The sequence below is a fragment of the Lolium rigidum genome, chromosome 1, assembly GCF_022539505.1.
Source record: "Lolium rigidum isolate FL_2022 chromosome 1, APGP_CSIRO_Lrig_0.1, whole genome shotgun sequence".
NCBI classification, from domain to species: Eukaryota; Viridiplantae; Streptophyta; class Magnoliopsida; order Poales; family Poaceae; genus Lolium; species Lolium rigidum.
In genome coordinates this window covers 29,793,689-29,809,360 of record NC_061508.1, presented here as the reverse complement: position 1 = coordinate 29,809,360, position 15,672 = coordinate 29,793,689, and the positions used below count along the sequence as shown (strand labels likewise).

Here is a 15,672-nt window from a genome sequence, read left to right as displayed (position 1 = left end):
TCTAGATGCTATTTAGTGTCTAGATACATCCATATTTTGATAAATCGCAGATAATCTTTATGGGACGGAGAAAGTACTGAGGAATCAAATGGTTATGCTTTTTTTTTGAGGGGAAATCAAATGGTTATGCTAATCCTTCATCCTGATATGTAAGCCACTTGATCTATTACTAAGTCACATTGTTTTAGGATTGAGTAAGATTATGGGGAAATATCAACATTTGTAAAACCAAATCAATATCATTAGATGTACCATATAGTGATGTATGTATTTATTAGGTATTGTACATATTGATATTTTTTCTACGAACAAGGTCAAACATAAAAGCAATGTTTAAAATAGCCGGCTATAGGATATAGCCGCGGCTTTCCAAAACAGCTATAGCTCGGCTATAGCCGGCTATTTAAGGACTTTGACACCTTTTAGCGGGCTAATGCAGTTAGCCGTACCATGCAGGAAAGGCTATAGCCCGGCTATATTCGGCTATTTTAAACTATGCATAAAAGAGACTTAAGACAAAATTAAGTGGCCTTACATACCGGAATGAAGGAAGCTAGTTTTCGGTCGAGCTGACCCTTATTTTCACGATAACCACAAGCATGTTGCCAAACCAATGGCAGAATCTCATATAACCACAAGTATGACCAGAATCCACAAAATAATTCTCAATCCACTCGCAGCCAAATCATACTCATGCAAATCAATGTCGCGTAGCCTGATCCAGTAAGGCAAGCAGCGCACGCAGAGCACGCATGAATTAATGAAATCATCCTCCCGTCGCCGCCGTGACGGTGACGGCGCCGAACCACCGGGAGCAGGTGTAGACGGAGCAGAAGGCCTGGAGCGTGGTGAGCATCAGCATCATGATGGCGGCGAGGAATGTGAGCAGCTGCCATGAGCTGAACACGTACTTCCGCATGAACCGCTTCGTCTTCACGCGCCACCGGCCGTTGTAGTACCGGTTCATCTCCTCCACCGCCATGTCCACCGCCCTTACCTTCGTCAGCCGCGTCGACTTGCTCATGCCGTTCCATAGCTTCGTCACCTCGCCGTCGCTCTTCATCCGGTTCAGCACCACGCCGCGCTTCCGCAGCAGGGCCACGTCCCCGTCGCCGTCGATGATGCCGTTCATCAGCTCCGTGTACCGGGTGAGCACCAACGGGCCGGACGCCGCCGAAGACTCGTAGGCGACGAGGTTCCGGACCATCACCTCCGTGTTGCTGTCTACGGTCACCACTGGGAGGTGCAGCGTCGCCGTCTTGCCGTCGAAGCTGATGCTGGAGAGGCCACCGGTTGTGGCGGTTACCTGCACGCCGGCGTTGACGAGCTCGGTGACCGACGGGACCATGATCTCCTCGATCAGCGGCGGCCGGCTCAGGTTGGAAGACGTGGATGACGGGTCGACGCTACCGTCGGCGCCGGACATGAAGAACGACTCGACGGGGTGCTTTATCCCGGACATCCCGGGCACGACCGTGAGCATCTTCCACGGCGCCTTCACCGCAAACGCGATCGGCTTCATTATGAGGTGGAGAGGGCCTCTCCCGATCTTCGACGCCACGCCCCACATCGCGGCGAACAGCTGCGCCACGTACTCGCCGCCGCCACCGGACGCTTTCTCGTCACCTCCGCTGCCACCGCCGTTCTCCGGCTGCTCCTCGATGTCGTAGCTCTCGTCGTGGTCGTGTGCCTCCGCCGCGTCGTCCTCGGTTGGCTTGGGCACTATCAGGTAGTAAAGCAGCTCGAGCAGGTGCGCATGCTTAGCGACGTCGACCGCCGGGAATTCGCCATTGACCATCTTGAACGGGTAGAGCTCCTTCATGAACCCGGTGACCATGCTCGTGAGCAGCTCGCCGGCCTCCTCCGGCGACGCGCACTGCGGCTCGAGAATCTTGCGAAGAAGAAACAGCGGGATCTGGTTCTCCAGCATGAGCATGTCCCGGAGTATGAGCCCGTGCGCCGACTTCCTCCCTGCAAAGTCCACCAGGTGCGCCATCCTCGATGACACCCTCCGCAGCGCCGGCTTGCCACTACCATCATCCGCGGCGGAGGCGTAGATCTGCAAGAACTCGAGGAGGAAGGCGCCGTCGACGACCATCATCCAGGAGAGCGTCTCGCCGCTGAAGTCGAGGTAGCGGTGGTAGTAGGCGCGGACCTTGCGCTCGAGGCGGTCGGCGATCTGGGCGACGAGGGCGTCGAGCTTGAGGCCTGCTGGGCGGAGGCGACGCTGCGCGCGACGGGCGGAGGCGAGCTTGTAGCGCTCCATCTCGTACAGCTCGGGACGCCAGTGGTGGTAGGGGCCGATGGCGATGAACTGGGGCACGTACGCCTCAGGCTTGTGCACCAGCAGCTGCTTGGGCACGTTGAACACCGACACCGGGATGCCGTTGTCGTCCTCGTCGTCGGCGTCCTCCGTCAGGGACTCCCGGATCTGCACCACCCACCGGAGCTCGTCGAACACGAGCGGCCGGCGACCGCTGCCGCTGCCCTCGTCGGAGCTGGAGGCCATGAATAACTTCTCTGCGCTCGCTCGCTATGTACGTGTGCAGGGCGGGGCAGGGTGCGTGTGCCTGTGCTGTGCCGCCACGGCGTAAGAGCAGCTGGTTGTAGATTGTTAAGCTCACCGATGGTGGTAATATATAGCTGTTACTAATGATCGATGGATACTACTGATGAAATTAGGATTTTAAATTTAACGCGGGAGACGCCGATAAGAACGTGGGAATTAAGAACAATAACGGTCATGATCGAACTCCCGACATTTGGTGTTTCTTTTTGTTCTCTGTTTCTTGTTTGACGAACAAAATTACTTGATGTCTCTCTTTTTTTCCTTTCTTTATGTCTCTCTCTTGATCAATGGACATCGTTTTTCACATGTTTTCATTGTATAGACGGGGGCAGCCAAAAAGACGACGTACGTTGCTTTTCGGCCATATTGTGCTTGGCCAATAGTACGATCGATACTAGTGCCTTGGTGCAAAATCTGATCGATCACACAGAAGCCTAGTCAATAGCAAGCTAAGAGCAGGCCAACCTTTTACATTCTCCTCGATTGGTATCTTCTCTCTGGTAACCATCGCCCCGGCGGCCAGCTAGTGCAAGACAACGGCGGACTGAATTGCTGGTGGTAGTGGTGCTGAATATGTTTGCTCCTTGTGTAGCAAGAAATGACCTATTAGCGGCGTGGCAAAATCGCAAATAGTGACATGTATGTGGCATATCACTGATATAGTGCCACTGATACTTGATACATGTGACGTGCCATGGACACACCACCAGTAATTGACATACTGGTGGAGTGCCAGAATAACACGCCACTCATGACATAATAATGGTTGTGTGTCCTTATAGTGCCACGTCGGTACTATATTCCTCCCATGTGGGCAACGTTTATCCCACACACCATTGACGTGTTTTCAAAAGTAACATGTCACCGGTAGTGTCTTACTAGTAGCGTTGGCAAAAGGGCACGCCAATAACCATACCGAGTGGACTTGGCATACATCTTTGTAAGGGGTTGCATTGTGGTTTTGTTTCAACTTTTTATGTTAGTTAGATCTTAAAAACCTCGAAGATTTAGCCAACTTATTAAGTTTATTGCTATATTGATCTATTCAGTTGGGTTTATACGACCAATATCCAATGGAGATAGGGTTGACATAACGACGTTGCAGGACTTTGATGAAAAAAATAAGTACATATTACACCATTGATGAATAGGGAAGGGGAGGGATCCATGTTTGCCGTATGGTGCGTAGAAAAAAATGTTTGGTTAGGTTTTGTTGTTGAGACTATGTCGATGTGCCATTGATTGCGGTGGTGTTGTATCAAATAAATGTCTCCCGGATCCAATCCCGTCTTGGTGGCGCTTGGTTTGTCGTTTCGAGGAGCTCGTGAGCTTCGTCTCCGATGGTCTTCATGGAAGACTACTTGGTTCTTCGTGTTGTTCGTAATCACTAGTAGAATGTAACCCGCAGTTACTAGGGAAAAATCTTTAATATGTTAACAATGTTAAGTATTTTTTTATGTGGATATTTGTTCCTTCTTTTACCTTTTATTCTGATATACATAGTCGCTTAGACATGGACATATTCTTGTAGGCACAACGAATTTGTCCTCTTATTATTATATTGAAATAGTGATCATATGGGTATATGGGATGCTTTGTGCACCATTTAATTTAACCTGCAACACCCATATTAAAGGTATAAGTTGCTTTTTTATGCACCATTTTTGATACTATGTAAATTTGGTCTTCTAACTTCCAACTCGACTTTTACCCTTCAACTAGTAATCCTATGTACTCTTGGTTCTTTGATTGATTTACCATCCTAAAGTAGTTTTTTGTGATCCGAAAGGGTACTACAACACCACATATTTGTAGTGTCATCATACAACAAAATTAAGTAATTGGGGGAATGTAATAAAATTTAAAAATAAATGCAACTATTTGATAAAAACCCCAAAAATCACATAACTATGAAAGTTTCAAGGTTTGTAAACAAAAGTTCCTCTTTGATATTTTTATATCTCCTTTTATATTTATGATTTTATTTTTATCACAATTTTGTCTATCTGCTTCTAGTTAAATAAATTTTTGAAACAACGTTAAGAGAATTCTAACCTACATGAGAATTGATCTCCTCTAGATTTCATAATACGTGTTGTTTAAGAATAATCAATCATTAATTGTGTTTCCCAATAATTATAGAAAGTATTGTTAAATGGAAAATGTCAAAATGATATTGCTAGGTTTTATCACCATATAGTTTATCGTAATAGAACATCTATAACTTGTTTTTACCATTTTTTATACTACTATGGTCTAACTCTTACTTATAGAACCAGATCGATATATTAAACTACCAATATTGTAAATAGGAATACGATATATATTTATTAGATTAATTTGGTGACTACAGATATGTTCAGTCACCAATTTCCTCGTATAACTTTGTCTCTTTGAAACATAATTTGGGGTTGATAATATTTGCAAACAAATGATGACAACTTAATATTTTTTATCAATCCATTATTGTTGGTTGTTTCTTAGCATGTTATCGTAGAAAAACTTATAATGTGCTGGTTTATTTAAGTAATGAGGAAATAGACAAAAGTTGTATCATATGTAACATACATCTCTTGCACTCGATCATAGACAAAAAAAAAAACATTACTCCCCTAATCACATGCAAGCATGAGACAAAATCATTAAATGCATGATCAATTAGATATAACCCTCAATGACAATATGCATAAAACGGCCATCCCTTAAAATACACCACTATCTACGATGGAATGATAAGAGCCAATGCATAGAATAAAGGCCTTAGAGGGAACTTAAGATGGAAAACTCGTGAAAAATTCAATCTTCTTTTCATGAAAAGAGTTCCAAAAAAAACATTTGGAATCATGCTCCCATTATATTTTTAAAGCAAAAATGGAATAACAACGAAAAGCATCCAGCTCCCCACTAAAAAAATACCGTTATCATCAATATAATTTATTCGATATCGTATTGCTAGGTTCGTTGGCTAGAGATACCTTTATACCTTTCTGCGTCTGAAAAATATTTTGTGGTCCGCATGATACTCCGTAAAAAGCATAACGTTGGATTAATTTTTTTCATAATGGCAGGAGATATACCATATACTCATTGATTAAAGGAAAATAAATTTTAATTACATGGAAAATGGTTTAAGTGGATAGATCAAAGTTGATCTTAGAGAAGGTAAAATAAAAACGGAAAGCTCAACAACCTGATCGAACTGTGTCCCTCCATATTGTGCCGCATTTCCATCCACCTCTTCCATGATCCGCGTGTAGATCCCTGCTCTCTATGTTCTCAAATATTTTTGTGGATATATGCCATTGATTAAGTAGAGATGATAATTTTTTCTAAAAAATAAGTGCAGGATTTATAAGCCCATACAGAGAAATTTACTACTAAATATAGTGGAGTAATGTATAATCTCAGAGGACTAAGTCTTATGAAAGTCTCAAGCAACGGGTTGGCGCTATACCGAATAACTTACCCTTGATCAATTAATACCCAACTGCAACACAATGCTTATAGAGGTAGTGTACCTATGGTCATACGCCTGTGCTCCGGTGCCCCCCCCCCCCAAGTGGCGAACGAAGTTATGGTGAAAAACACATGGACGGTCAAGATTACCCGATACCGCTTCGGCGTTGTGTATAGCGGGCCCCGCGGGATTCAGGTGTACGGTATTTTGTACGCATATGGGGAAGACGTGGCGAGCAACGTGGCAAGGGAGAGGAGGCGTCGGTGACATGTAGACCAACGTGGCGAGGTAGCGGAATCGTCGGCGCATATAAAAGCCCTGGAACCGCTCGACCGCTTCCATTTCCCCCCATTCCCCACTTCTCTCCGCCAAAAAACCCTCCTCCCTCTCCCTCTCACTCCACCGGTAGTTGCGGTAGTAGATCGTCGGCGATTCACTAGATCTGGCGGCGATGGAAGGTGGTGGAGCTGCCGCGGACGATGTTAAGAAGCTGGCGGTCGTGGAAGGGGATGCGTCACCGGAGGCTGTTGGAGGTGATGGCGGTGTTGTAGAGTCGAGCAAGGCGGCGGCCAGTGCGAGGAACACCGGCGTGGAGACCTCCGTCATCGGGTCGGTCGCCGTCGGCTTGGTGGCCGTCGGCTCGGTGGTGGCGGCAATGGCGGATGTGGACGCCGACGAATCTGCTACAGGGGAGGGAAGGCCGATGCGGGTGCATGTAGCGTCGCATGCGCTGAAGCTGCCTCCACCGTCATGGTGTCGGCGGATCTGGTGGAGGAAGCTTCATCGGGCGCGGCCTTGAAGGCGGTGGCGGATCTGTTGTGTGCGCCGGCGTCCGGCGACATCTGCGAGGTGAAGGGCGACATGCAGATGGAGGTAAGTGCGCTATCCCTTATTTTAGGTTTCGATTAACATTTTTTGGAACTTGTAGTTGGTTAGAGATAACACGGTATGTTGATGGTAGAAGAGGTAATCACATGCTCTGATAATCCATCCTAATCTGTTGTAGTATTTGACAGTGTGGTGCTTGCCAATTATGGCATCAGAATTACCAATTGATTATTTTTGTGTTCTTACATCTCATTACTGCTTAAGTGCCTTGTAATATGTGAGTAATGATTTCGTCCGATAAGATTTTGCATAGAGCGGCAAAGAGTGAAGTTATTATTGAAGAGTAGAAATTTGTTTTGGTAGTTCTTATCATATTCTTTCTCACTTCTGGTTGGTTGGAGATAGCAAATTATCTTGATTGTAGAAGAGCTAATGACATTCTCCGATCATCCTATCCTGACCTGTTGTATTTCACGGTAGAATGCTTGCTAATTATAGCATCATAACAACCAATTGTTATTGTTTATAGGGATTCACTGCATCTGCTTGTATTGCTGAAAGTTTGCACTACTGCTTGTTATTGTTTATAAGCACAGTAGCTAGTTATTGTTTTATGTTGAAGGTAAATGCTATTTATAAATTTATAGGGATTCACTGCATCTGGTTGTATTGCTGAAAGTTTGCAATTGGACATTTGGTAGCTACTGTGCTTCTGGATACTATAGTTGAGTAGAAATGCTGCAATGATTTGCATCATTGCAAATTTATTTTGTTTTCAGGGTCTTGACTTTAATGTGATAGCACATTGGTATGTTTGGACATGAGGTCATTTGCATTATATGTGCAATTCGGCATAATAGTAGTAAGTGTATGTGATCCGAGCATGTTTTATAGTTGGTGAATGAATACTAACCCTAGATTTTGTGAACAATAAGTATGGTTTCAATTTAGGTAATTTGTTACGAGAATGTTGGCAGAGAGGTATAACATGTAAAATCTATGTGAAGCATGCATCTAAATTGTGTTTGAAGAAAACAAATCTTTGCACTTGTCATGGGTTAACTGTTAGAATGAATGGATAAATACTGTTATGTGTTGTTAAATCTAACTTAGCATAGATTTGCTATAATAACTGTGGGGACTAATCTTATTTGTATGCAGGCTGGGGAAGGGTCCAGGAAGCGGAAGCGGGAGGAGGTGGAGTCTGTGCCTCCTCCAAACCAGGAGGAGGAAGTACCTGTGCCTCCTCCAATCCAGGAGGAGGAAGTACCTGTGCCTCCTCCAATCCAGGAGGAGGAAGAACCTGTGCCTGCTCCAGCTCTTGCTGCTCCACCAGTGCCTGCTCCAGCTATTCCTGCTCCACCTGTGCCTGCTCCACCTGTGCCTGCTCCAGCTGTTCCTGCTCCACCTGTGCCTGGGCCATACGAGGAGTTGGAGGAATCAGATGGCTCCCTGGAGGTGAGCTATATAATTCTGCTGTTGGTGCTTCCATGTATTTCATTCTGGTAGCTTTCCATCTCAATTTATAACTTGGACACTTTGTTGTTGTCCAGTACGACTCCCAGGATTCAGCTGAGTCGGTGGACGGCAGGAACATAGGTTCCTTCAAGAGCAAGCTCCTGGAGAAGCTGGAGTCCGGGAAGCTCCCTTTCAAGAGGAGGGGCAAGTACTTCGCCCATGGCACTCGGTGAAGCCTAAGGGTGGCAAGCTTGTCAACCTGAGGCAGCACTGCGAAGAGCTAGCCTTTTCTGGCACCTCCAAGCAGATAAGGGCAGAGCATCAAGGGCTGCTGTTGGTGCTTGCTATGGAGGATGAAGCCTAGTTGCTCTGGACTCATGTTATTATGTTGCTTTTGCTTGAACTAGTTTGAAGTATGGATGTCAGTTGTGTTGAACTATGTTTGTTGTGGTGTTGAACTGATCTATTAGACCATCTATTATAGTGATGGTCTTAATTTGTGAATGTGTGTCGAACTATGTTGTGTAATGAATTATGATCTAGGTGCTGATGGTTAGTTATGTCTTTGGAATGATGGTGGTTGCATGGTACAGGCATATGCATATTGTGTTGAATCTTATTCTTCCAACTTATTCTTCCAGGATGGTAGAGGCATATGCACATTAGGCCGTAATTACAATAAACATCCAACTTATTCTTCCAGGATGTCTTATTCTTTCTCATTGCGACGGTGGAGATCATAATTTAGATGATGTATTTAAGAAAAGAACTTTGATAGTTATAAATTTGTCAATTTCTTGGGTCCACATTAGCCGAGACAATCATTGCACGTGGAAGGTTAGTAGCATGAGATCTTGGTTGAGATGATGCTGTGGTTAAATGTACCATGTTGTTCTGTTGTTTGGGTTTGATTTGGGAAATTTTGTAATATATGTAGTTTGGTGAGTTGAAAATAGAAGCAGCACCTTGAATATTTAGCAAGCTATTATAGGAAAGTAGCCGGCATGGGGTTGATGGCATGTTCTTGAGTGGGTTGTAAACACGAAACCTTGTAAGTTTATAGTAATTAATTATGGAAATATCTTTTTATCATAAGTATTAAAAAAAGAATTGATATAATTGTTTGTAATAAAAGACAACATTACATGCCATGGGTTTTGAGATTCTGTGGTTGCTAACATGGTATGGATGTGTCGAAAGTGGGGTTTTCGGACGAATAGATGGGGAATGGCCAAAAACTGAGCAAACCACCATGTATTGTGGCATGATTTGGCACCCTTGTGCACATTGTGACATCACACCCTGGTTGGTATGGATTTTCCCATTTTGGGAGTTGGTGGCATGGTGGCCCCATGGTATAGATGTGTCGAAAGAGGGGTTTTCGGAGGAAAAGAGGGGGAAATTGCCAAAAAATGACCAAACCACCATGGAATGGGCCAAGATTTGGCACACTTGTGCACCTTGTGATGTGAAACCTTGGTTGCCAAGGTTTTATCAATGTAGGAGTTGGTGGCATGGTGGCCCCATGGTATAGATGTGTCGAAAGACGGGTTTTCGGAGGAAAAGAGGGGGAAATTGCCAAAAAATAACCAAACCACCATGGAATGGGCCAAGATTTGGCACACTAGTGCACCTTGTGATGTGAAACCTTGGTTGTCAAGGTTTTAGCAATGTAGGAGTTGGTGGCCCCATGGTAGACATGTGTCGAAAGAGGGGTTTTCGGACGAAAAGAGGGGGAAATGGCCAAAAAATGACCAAACCACCATGGAATGGGGCATGATTTGGCACCCTTGTGCACATTGTGATATCACTCCTTGGTTTCTATGGATATTACCATTTTGGAGTTGGTGGCATGGTGGCCCCATGGTAGACATGTGTCGAAAGAGGGGTTTTCGGACGAAAAGAGGGGGAATGGCCAAAAACTGACCAAACCACCATGGAATGGGGCATGATTTGGCACCCTTGTGCACATTGTGACATCACACCTTGGTTGCTATGGATTTTCCCATTTTGGAGTTGGTGGCATGGTGGCCCCATGGTAGACATGTGTCGAAAGAGGGGTTTTCAGACGAAAAGAGGGGGGAATGGCCAAAAACTGACCAAACCACCATGGATTGGGGCATGATTTGGCACCCTTGTGCACACTGTGATATAACACCTTGGTTGCTATGGATTTTCCCATTTTGGAGTTGGTGGCATGGTGGCCCCATGGTATAGATGTGTCGAAAGAGGGGTTTTCGGACGAAAAGAGGGGGGAATGGCCAAAAACTGACCAAACCACCATGGAATGGGGCATGATTTGGCACCCTTGTTCACATTGTGATATAACTCCTTGGTTGCTATGGATTTTCCCATTTTGGAGTTGGTGGCATGGTGGCCCCATGGTAGACATGTGTCGAAAGAGGGGTTTTCGGACGAAAAGAGGGGGGAATGGCCAAAAACTGACCAAACCACAATGGATTGGGGCATGATTTGGCACCCTTGTGCACATTGTGATATCACTCCTTGGTTGCTATGGATTTTCCCATTTTGGAGTTGGTGGCATGGTGGCCCCATGGTAGACATGTGTCGAAAGAGGGGTTTTCGGACGAAAAGAGGGGGGAATGGCCAAAAAACTGACCAAACCACCATGGATTGGGGCATGATTTGGCACCCTTGTGCACATGGTGAACTTTTGTTTGCACAAAATCTAATAAGCTGCATCAAAAAAATTCAAATTTTGTATGAATCAAAAAGCTGTTAATTTGATCATACATGATAATTCTAAGATTACAGAAATAGATGTAATGTGCATGTCGTAAAATTTGGAACTTATAATTTCAAAAAACAAGTTTGAAATATGAAACTTTGCATCTTGAGAAATGTTTACAAATATTGGACGTTATTTGTGTAATTATGTGTTGGTACAACTTAATGGGCTTTGGGCCCATTAAATGTTTAACCCATGCGTTCACTCGCCTAATTACGTGTGACAAGGGCGGCGTGATCGGTTAGATATTGTAAAGATTGTGGACTCGTTGACCTAAGTCCCAACCTCCATCTTCGCACGTCCGCCGCCCCCGACCTGAACCACCGTCCGCCGCCCCCGAGCTGCACCACCGTTCGCCGCCCTAAACAGCACCCACCGTCAGACGCACACCTCTGTCGCGGCCACCGTCGTCTAAGGCTCGACAGCCAGAGCTCTCCCACGGCCACCGTCGATCTCGATCTGCCGTGGCCATCGTCGACTCTGCGGCGGCCACCGACGTCTCTACGACGACAAGGCCGAGGTATGCCGCAGCCACCGTCATGTCCACCGTCATGTTTGCCACCACCATAAGATGTGTCACGGTAGCCTCCTCCTCCGTAAACCCTAATTTGGTTAGCACATGCGCTAGAGAAACATCACGTACATGCGGTAAGTGGCCAGGCGCTATGAAACAATTCCCGTCTGATTAGCAGTTACCCGAGCAAACGAAGTACATATCTGTTATGACATGCAGTTCAAATCTGTTATCACATGAAGTTCAAATCTGTTATAACATGAAGTTCATATCTGTTATCACATGAAGTTCAAATATGTTATAACATGAAGTTCATATCTGTTGTCACATGAAGTTCAAATCTGTTGTAACTTGCAGTTCAAATTTGTTATGACGTAATTAAACCCCGGGGTATAGTGTATTAATTTCATGTGATGCGAGTAGTAAAATTTTATTTCGTACCGCGTATTAATTTCATGTTGTTCACAATTGGTCTTCAGGATGGAAGACCCGGATGGGGAGATTTTCTGTGACATTATTAGGTGGCACAAAGTCGTAGCAGCAATGACTGACGAGCAACGAGACAAATTACGCACTTGTGCAGTTGGCCGATGCATGCTCCAAATTCCATCCAGAAAGATACAGCCACTATTGGTCAAATACATGATGCAGGTTTATGACGCGGAAAAGGGTAGGTTCATCATAGAACCTAGGGTGGGTGAAATCTCGGCAACAAATGAGGATGTGGAATGCTTGCTAGGATTAGAAGATGAAGGCTTGTCATCTGCTAATATTTTGGAAGAGGAAGGAGAAGAATGGAAAACAAACATACCTCCTCGATTTCTTAGTAAAAAAACTGGCAATTTAGTCATGAAAGATTTGATTGAGCAAATCATTACTTCTAAAGCCACAGATGACGACTTTCTGCGAAGGGTTGTCTTAATTCTTATAGGGACAGTTCTGGCTCCTACTTCGACGTATACAGTTCATAAGCCGTTCTATGCATTTGTGGAACAATGTACAAGTTACACAACTTGAATTGGAACCAATTCACGCTTGCATATGTCATCGAACAGATCAGCACTTGCCGGAGAGGAATATATGTTAGGCAGTGGCCCAAAGGCAATGTCGCAATTTTAGAGGTACATGACCTTCAATGTTTTCGTTCTTTTTTTTGTACATATACTAATTGTGCATTCTATTTTTTCATGTAGTACTTGTATTGGTAGAAAGTGCAACCTCTTGATGAGATAGCACTATATGCTCGCATCTCTTCACGGCCACTTATGATCAATTGGACAGAAGTCTGTTGTAGCCTTGAGAGATAGCTATGATCAAGATAATGGTCGGGGCAAAGGTATCCTAAAGGTAATCAAAGCTAACCGGCCATATCATATGTTATAGTTGTTTATGTTGAACGATGTAGTGTCAAATATCGTACCGACGTACTAAAATTGCGAATTTTAGATTGAAGATATCATCACAGAGGAATATAGGCGAAACTATGGGAAGAAAACAGATGGAAACAAAGGTGCGGACATTAAAAAACCGCCTAATGGAAGGAGCAATGGAAAGGGCAATGGAAGGAGCAATGGGAAGCCCAGTAGCTAGAGAAAACCCGGCCCGTCGTGGGAAATAACGATGGAAATGACGATGAAGAGGATGATGCAGGATTTAAAGAGGGAGATAATGGAAGAACTACCAGAGAGATGCGCAAAGGTGAATTGGCGAAAATATTTGTGAACCACAAAGTTCAACATCTATTTAATTATTATTGACATGCGAAAATTTATTTCTTACTGCAGGATGTTGTCAAACTATTAAATAAGTCAGGTGTCAGGTACAAGGCATTCGTGGAAACACTTTCAGATCAGTACTGTTATGACGAAGGTTGCGGATCTTACCTCAACGGAGCAGCTGAACGGAAAGAATTTGTTTACGACAAAAAGAGTGACACCCGCAGTGTGTCATTAACTAAGGAAGATGTTGACAAGGTTAGTTCTACAACATTAATGCAGATTATCTGCTGCTTACAATGTACACTGTGTCTAGTAGTTTCGGTATTTGACCTGCGTCATGTGCTTGTATGTTTCCTTTCCGTAGGTGTCCAAAAAGGACCATAAAGAGGCCGATTACATCACACCTGCAAGGACCAAATGTGACTTCATAGGGGATGGCACGCCAGACAATCCTTGGCAACTTCCTGCAGGTATGAATGATGCCTCTTCATCGGAGGTGCCATCAAATATATTTGAACTCGCGCTCCAAAAGATGAACAAAGAGGACGAACATAAAGGGGCTGCCTCGGAAGGATCAAAAAGCATCAATAGTGCAACCGGCAAGAATGATGATGTAAATGGAAAGAGGAAGCGAAAGCTCCCTCTTAAACTGCAGTATCCTTATATCATTGAGAATCGAACGAAACGTCAACCTCGAAAAAAACAAACTCCCGCAATAGGTACGCAATGGACTTTTTTTGGTTAACTTTTTGAGTACTAATATGATACTGAGCACAATGCCTTTTCTATGTACAGCTACTGTGTCCAACAATGGTATTGAAATTCCGGGAGACTCAACTGCTTTAACAGCGGAACACATTGCAGCAGCCCAGATTTTTGTTCAACTCTGCTGCAAGACAGAGGAAAATGGGGAAAAAATGTGTGTACAAAAATGATAAAGGCGTCACATTGACATCACAACGCCTTAAAGTGGTTCTAGACCACAAATGGTGTACCGATGATGTAAGTAAATACCTGATGATGCAATTATGCACATACTTGTTGATGTTTGAATTATTGCACATACTTGTTGATGTTTTTCAGGTTATCGATGCTTACATTGGAGGTTTGTCTCTTCGTGTTGCGGATGATCGGTACTTATGTTCAGCATGGAGGTCATCATTCCTGCTAGAAAAACACCGCCAAGGCCACAAAACGAAAAAAGTAGCAACAACGATGATCACTTAGCCGTAAGAACTGGAACCATTCAACGAGTTATTGATGAATATTTTAAGCGGGACAAGGTAAAATATTTCATCATTATGACGACGGTTAGTACGAATACTAATTTATATTGCAATGACCAATTTTACTTTTACACAGGCATATTTTCCAGTTAACATATCGAACAATCACTAGATAAGCGTGATTATGCACATACCGAAGGAAGAATTCCAAGTTCTTGACTCATTATATCCATTAACCATGACAATAGACACTGTCAGGGCTCTAGTACTGTTTCTTCTACTACATATTGTCTTCAATTTGCATGCGTCCACAAACATCTAATTATCTATATTTGTATAGAGACAACAAATATCAGCTGACATACGGTAGTACAACAAATCTACATCTGGATTTTTCCCTGATGTGTGCACCTGGAATATAAAATCGTACGATATGCCGCAGCAAACAGATAGGTCAGTACATGCAAACTACAATTAAATACATATTACACTTGTATTGCATTAACTAACTGAATGAACTCAATTACTGTTGCAGCAATTCATGTGGCTTATTTGTTCCGCAATGCATGGAACATTGGGATGGAGATAAATGGACTAAAGAAATATCACGAGTGCTCGGTTTCTACATGCTGAACAAGCACCTTTGTTCCATGCTACATAAAATGATTAACCGATGCCTATTGTTTGCAGGAGATGATAAATGCATCAAGGAACCTCATTAACGCACGGATAGTTTTAGCAACTTCAAATCTCTTAGAGACGGTGAAAGCCAAGGTTGTCCGGATCTCCAAGAGATTCAGTAATTAGATAAAGCAGGAGTGATCATAGGTTGGGTTTTAGTCCCGTAGAAGGTTTCCCAGCTTGTGTGAATCTAAGCTTGTGTGAATCTCTATGTATGACAGTTACGTAAGATTGGCAACTAGTGTGATTGTGTGATTTTAAGTATTCATCTATCTATGAAGCAACTTGAGTGATTGTGCGAAGCATTTTTTACCAAGGGGTATTGTAAAGTGTAGGCAACCAATGTCCACAGAAATCAATGCTAATGATAAGCAAAACCTGATAAGTATAAACAAAAATACACTAAGATAAAACAAACAAGTTACTAATACAAGCAGACCGGGCAAAAAAAAATTAAGTGGACCAGGCATAG

General features: G+C 43.9%; 1 protein-coding gene across 1 annotated transcript; it reads right to left on the bottom strand.

The window, feature by feature from the left end:
* Window positions 1-536: 536 nt before the first annotated feature.
* LOC124685145 (putative UPF0481 protein At3g02645) lies at window positions 537-2,591 on the bottom strand. Its single transcript, XM_047219467.1, has one exon. The coding sequence runs from the start codon at window positions 2,507-2,509 to the stop codon at window positions 767-769; it is 1,743 nt and encodes a 580-aa protein (XP_047075423.1). The 5' UTR covers window positions 2,510-2,591; the 3' UTR covers window positions 537-766.
* Between the last annotated feature and the right edge of the window lie 13,081 nt (window positions 2,592-15,672).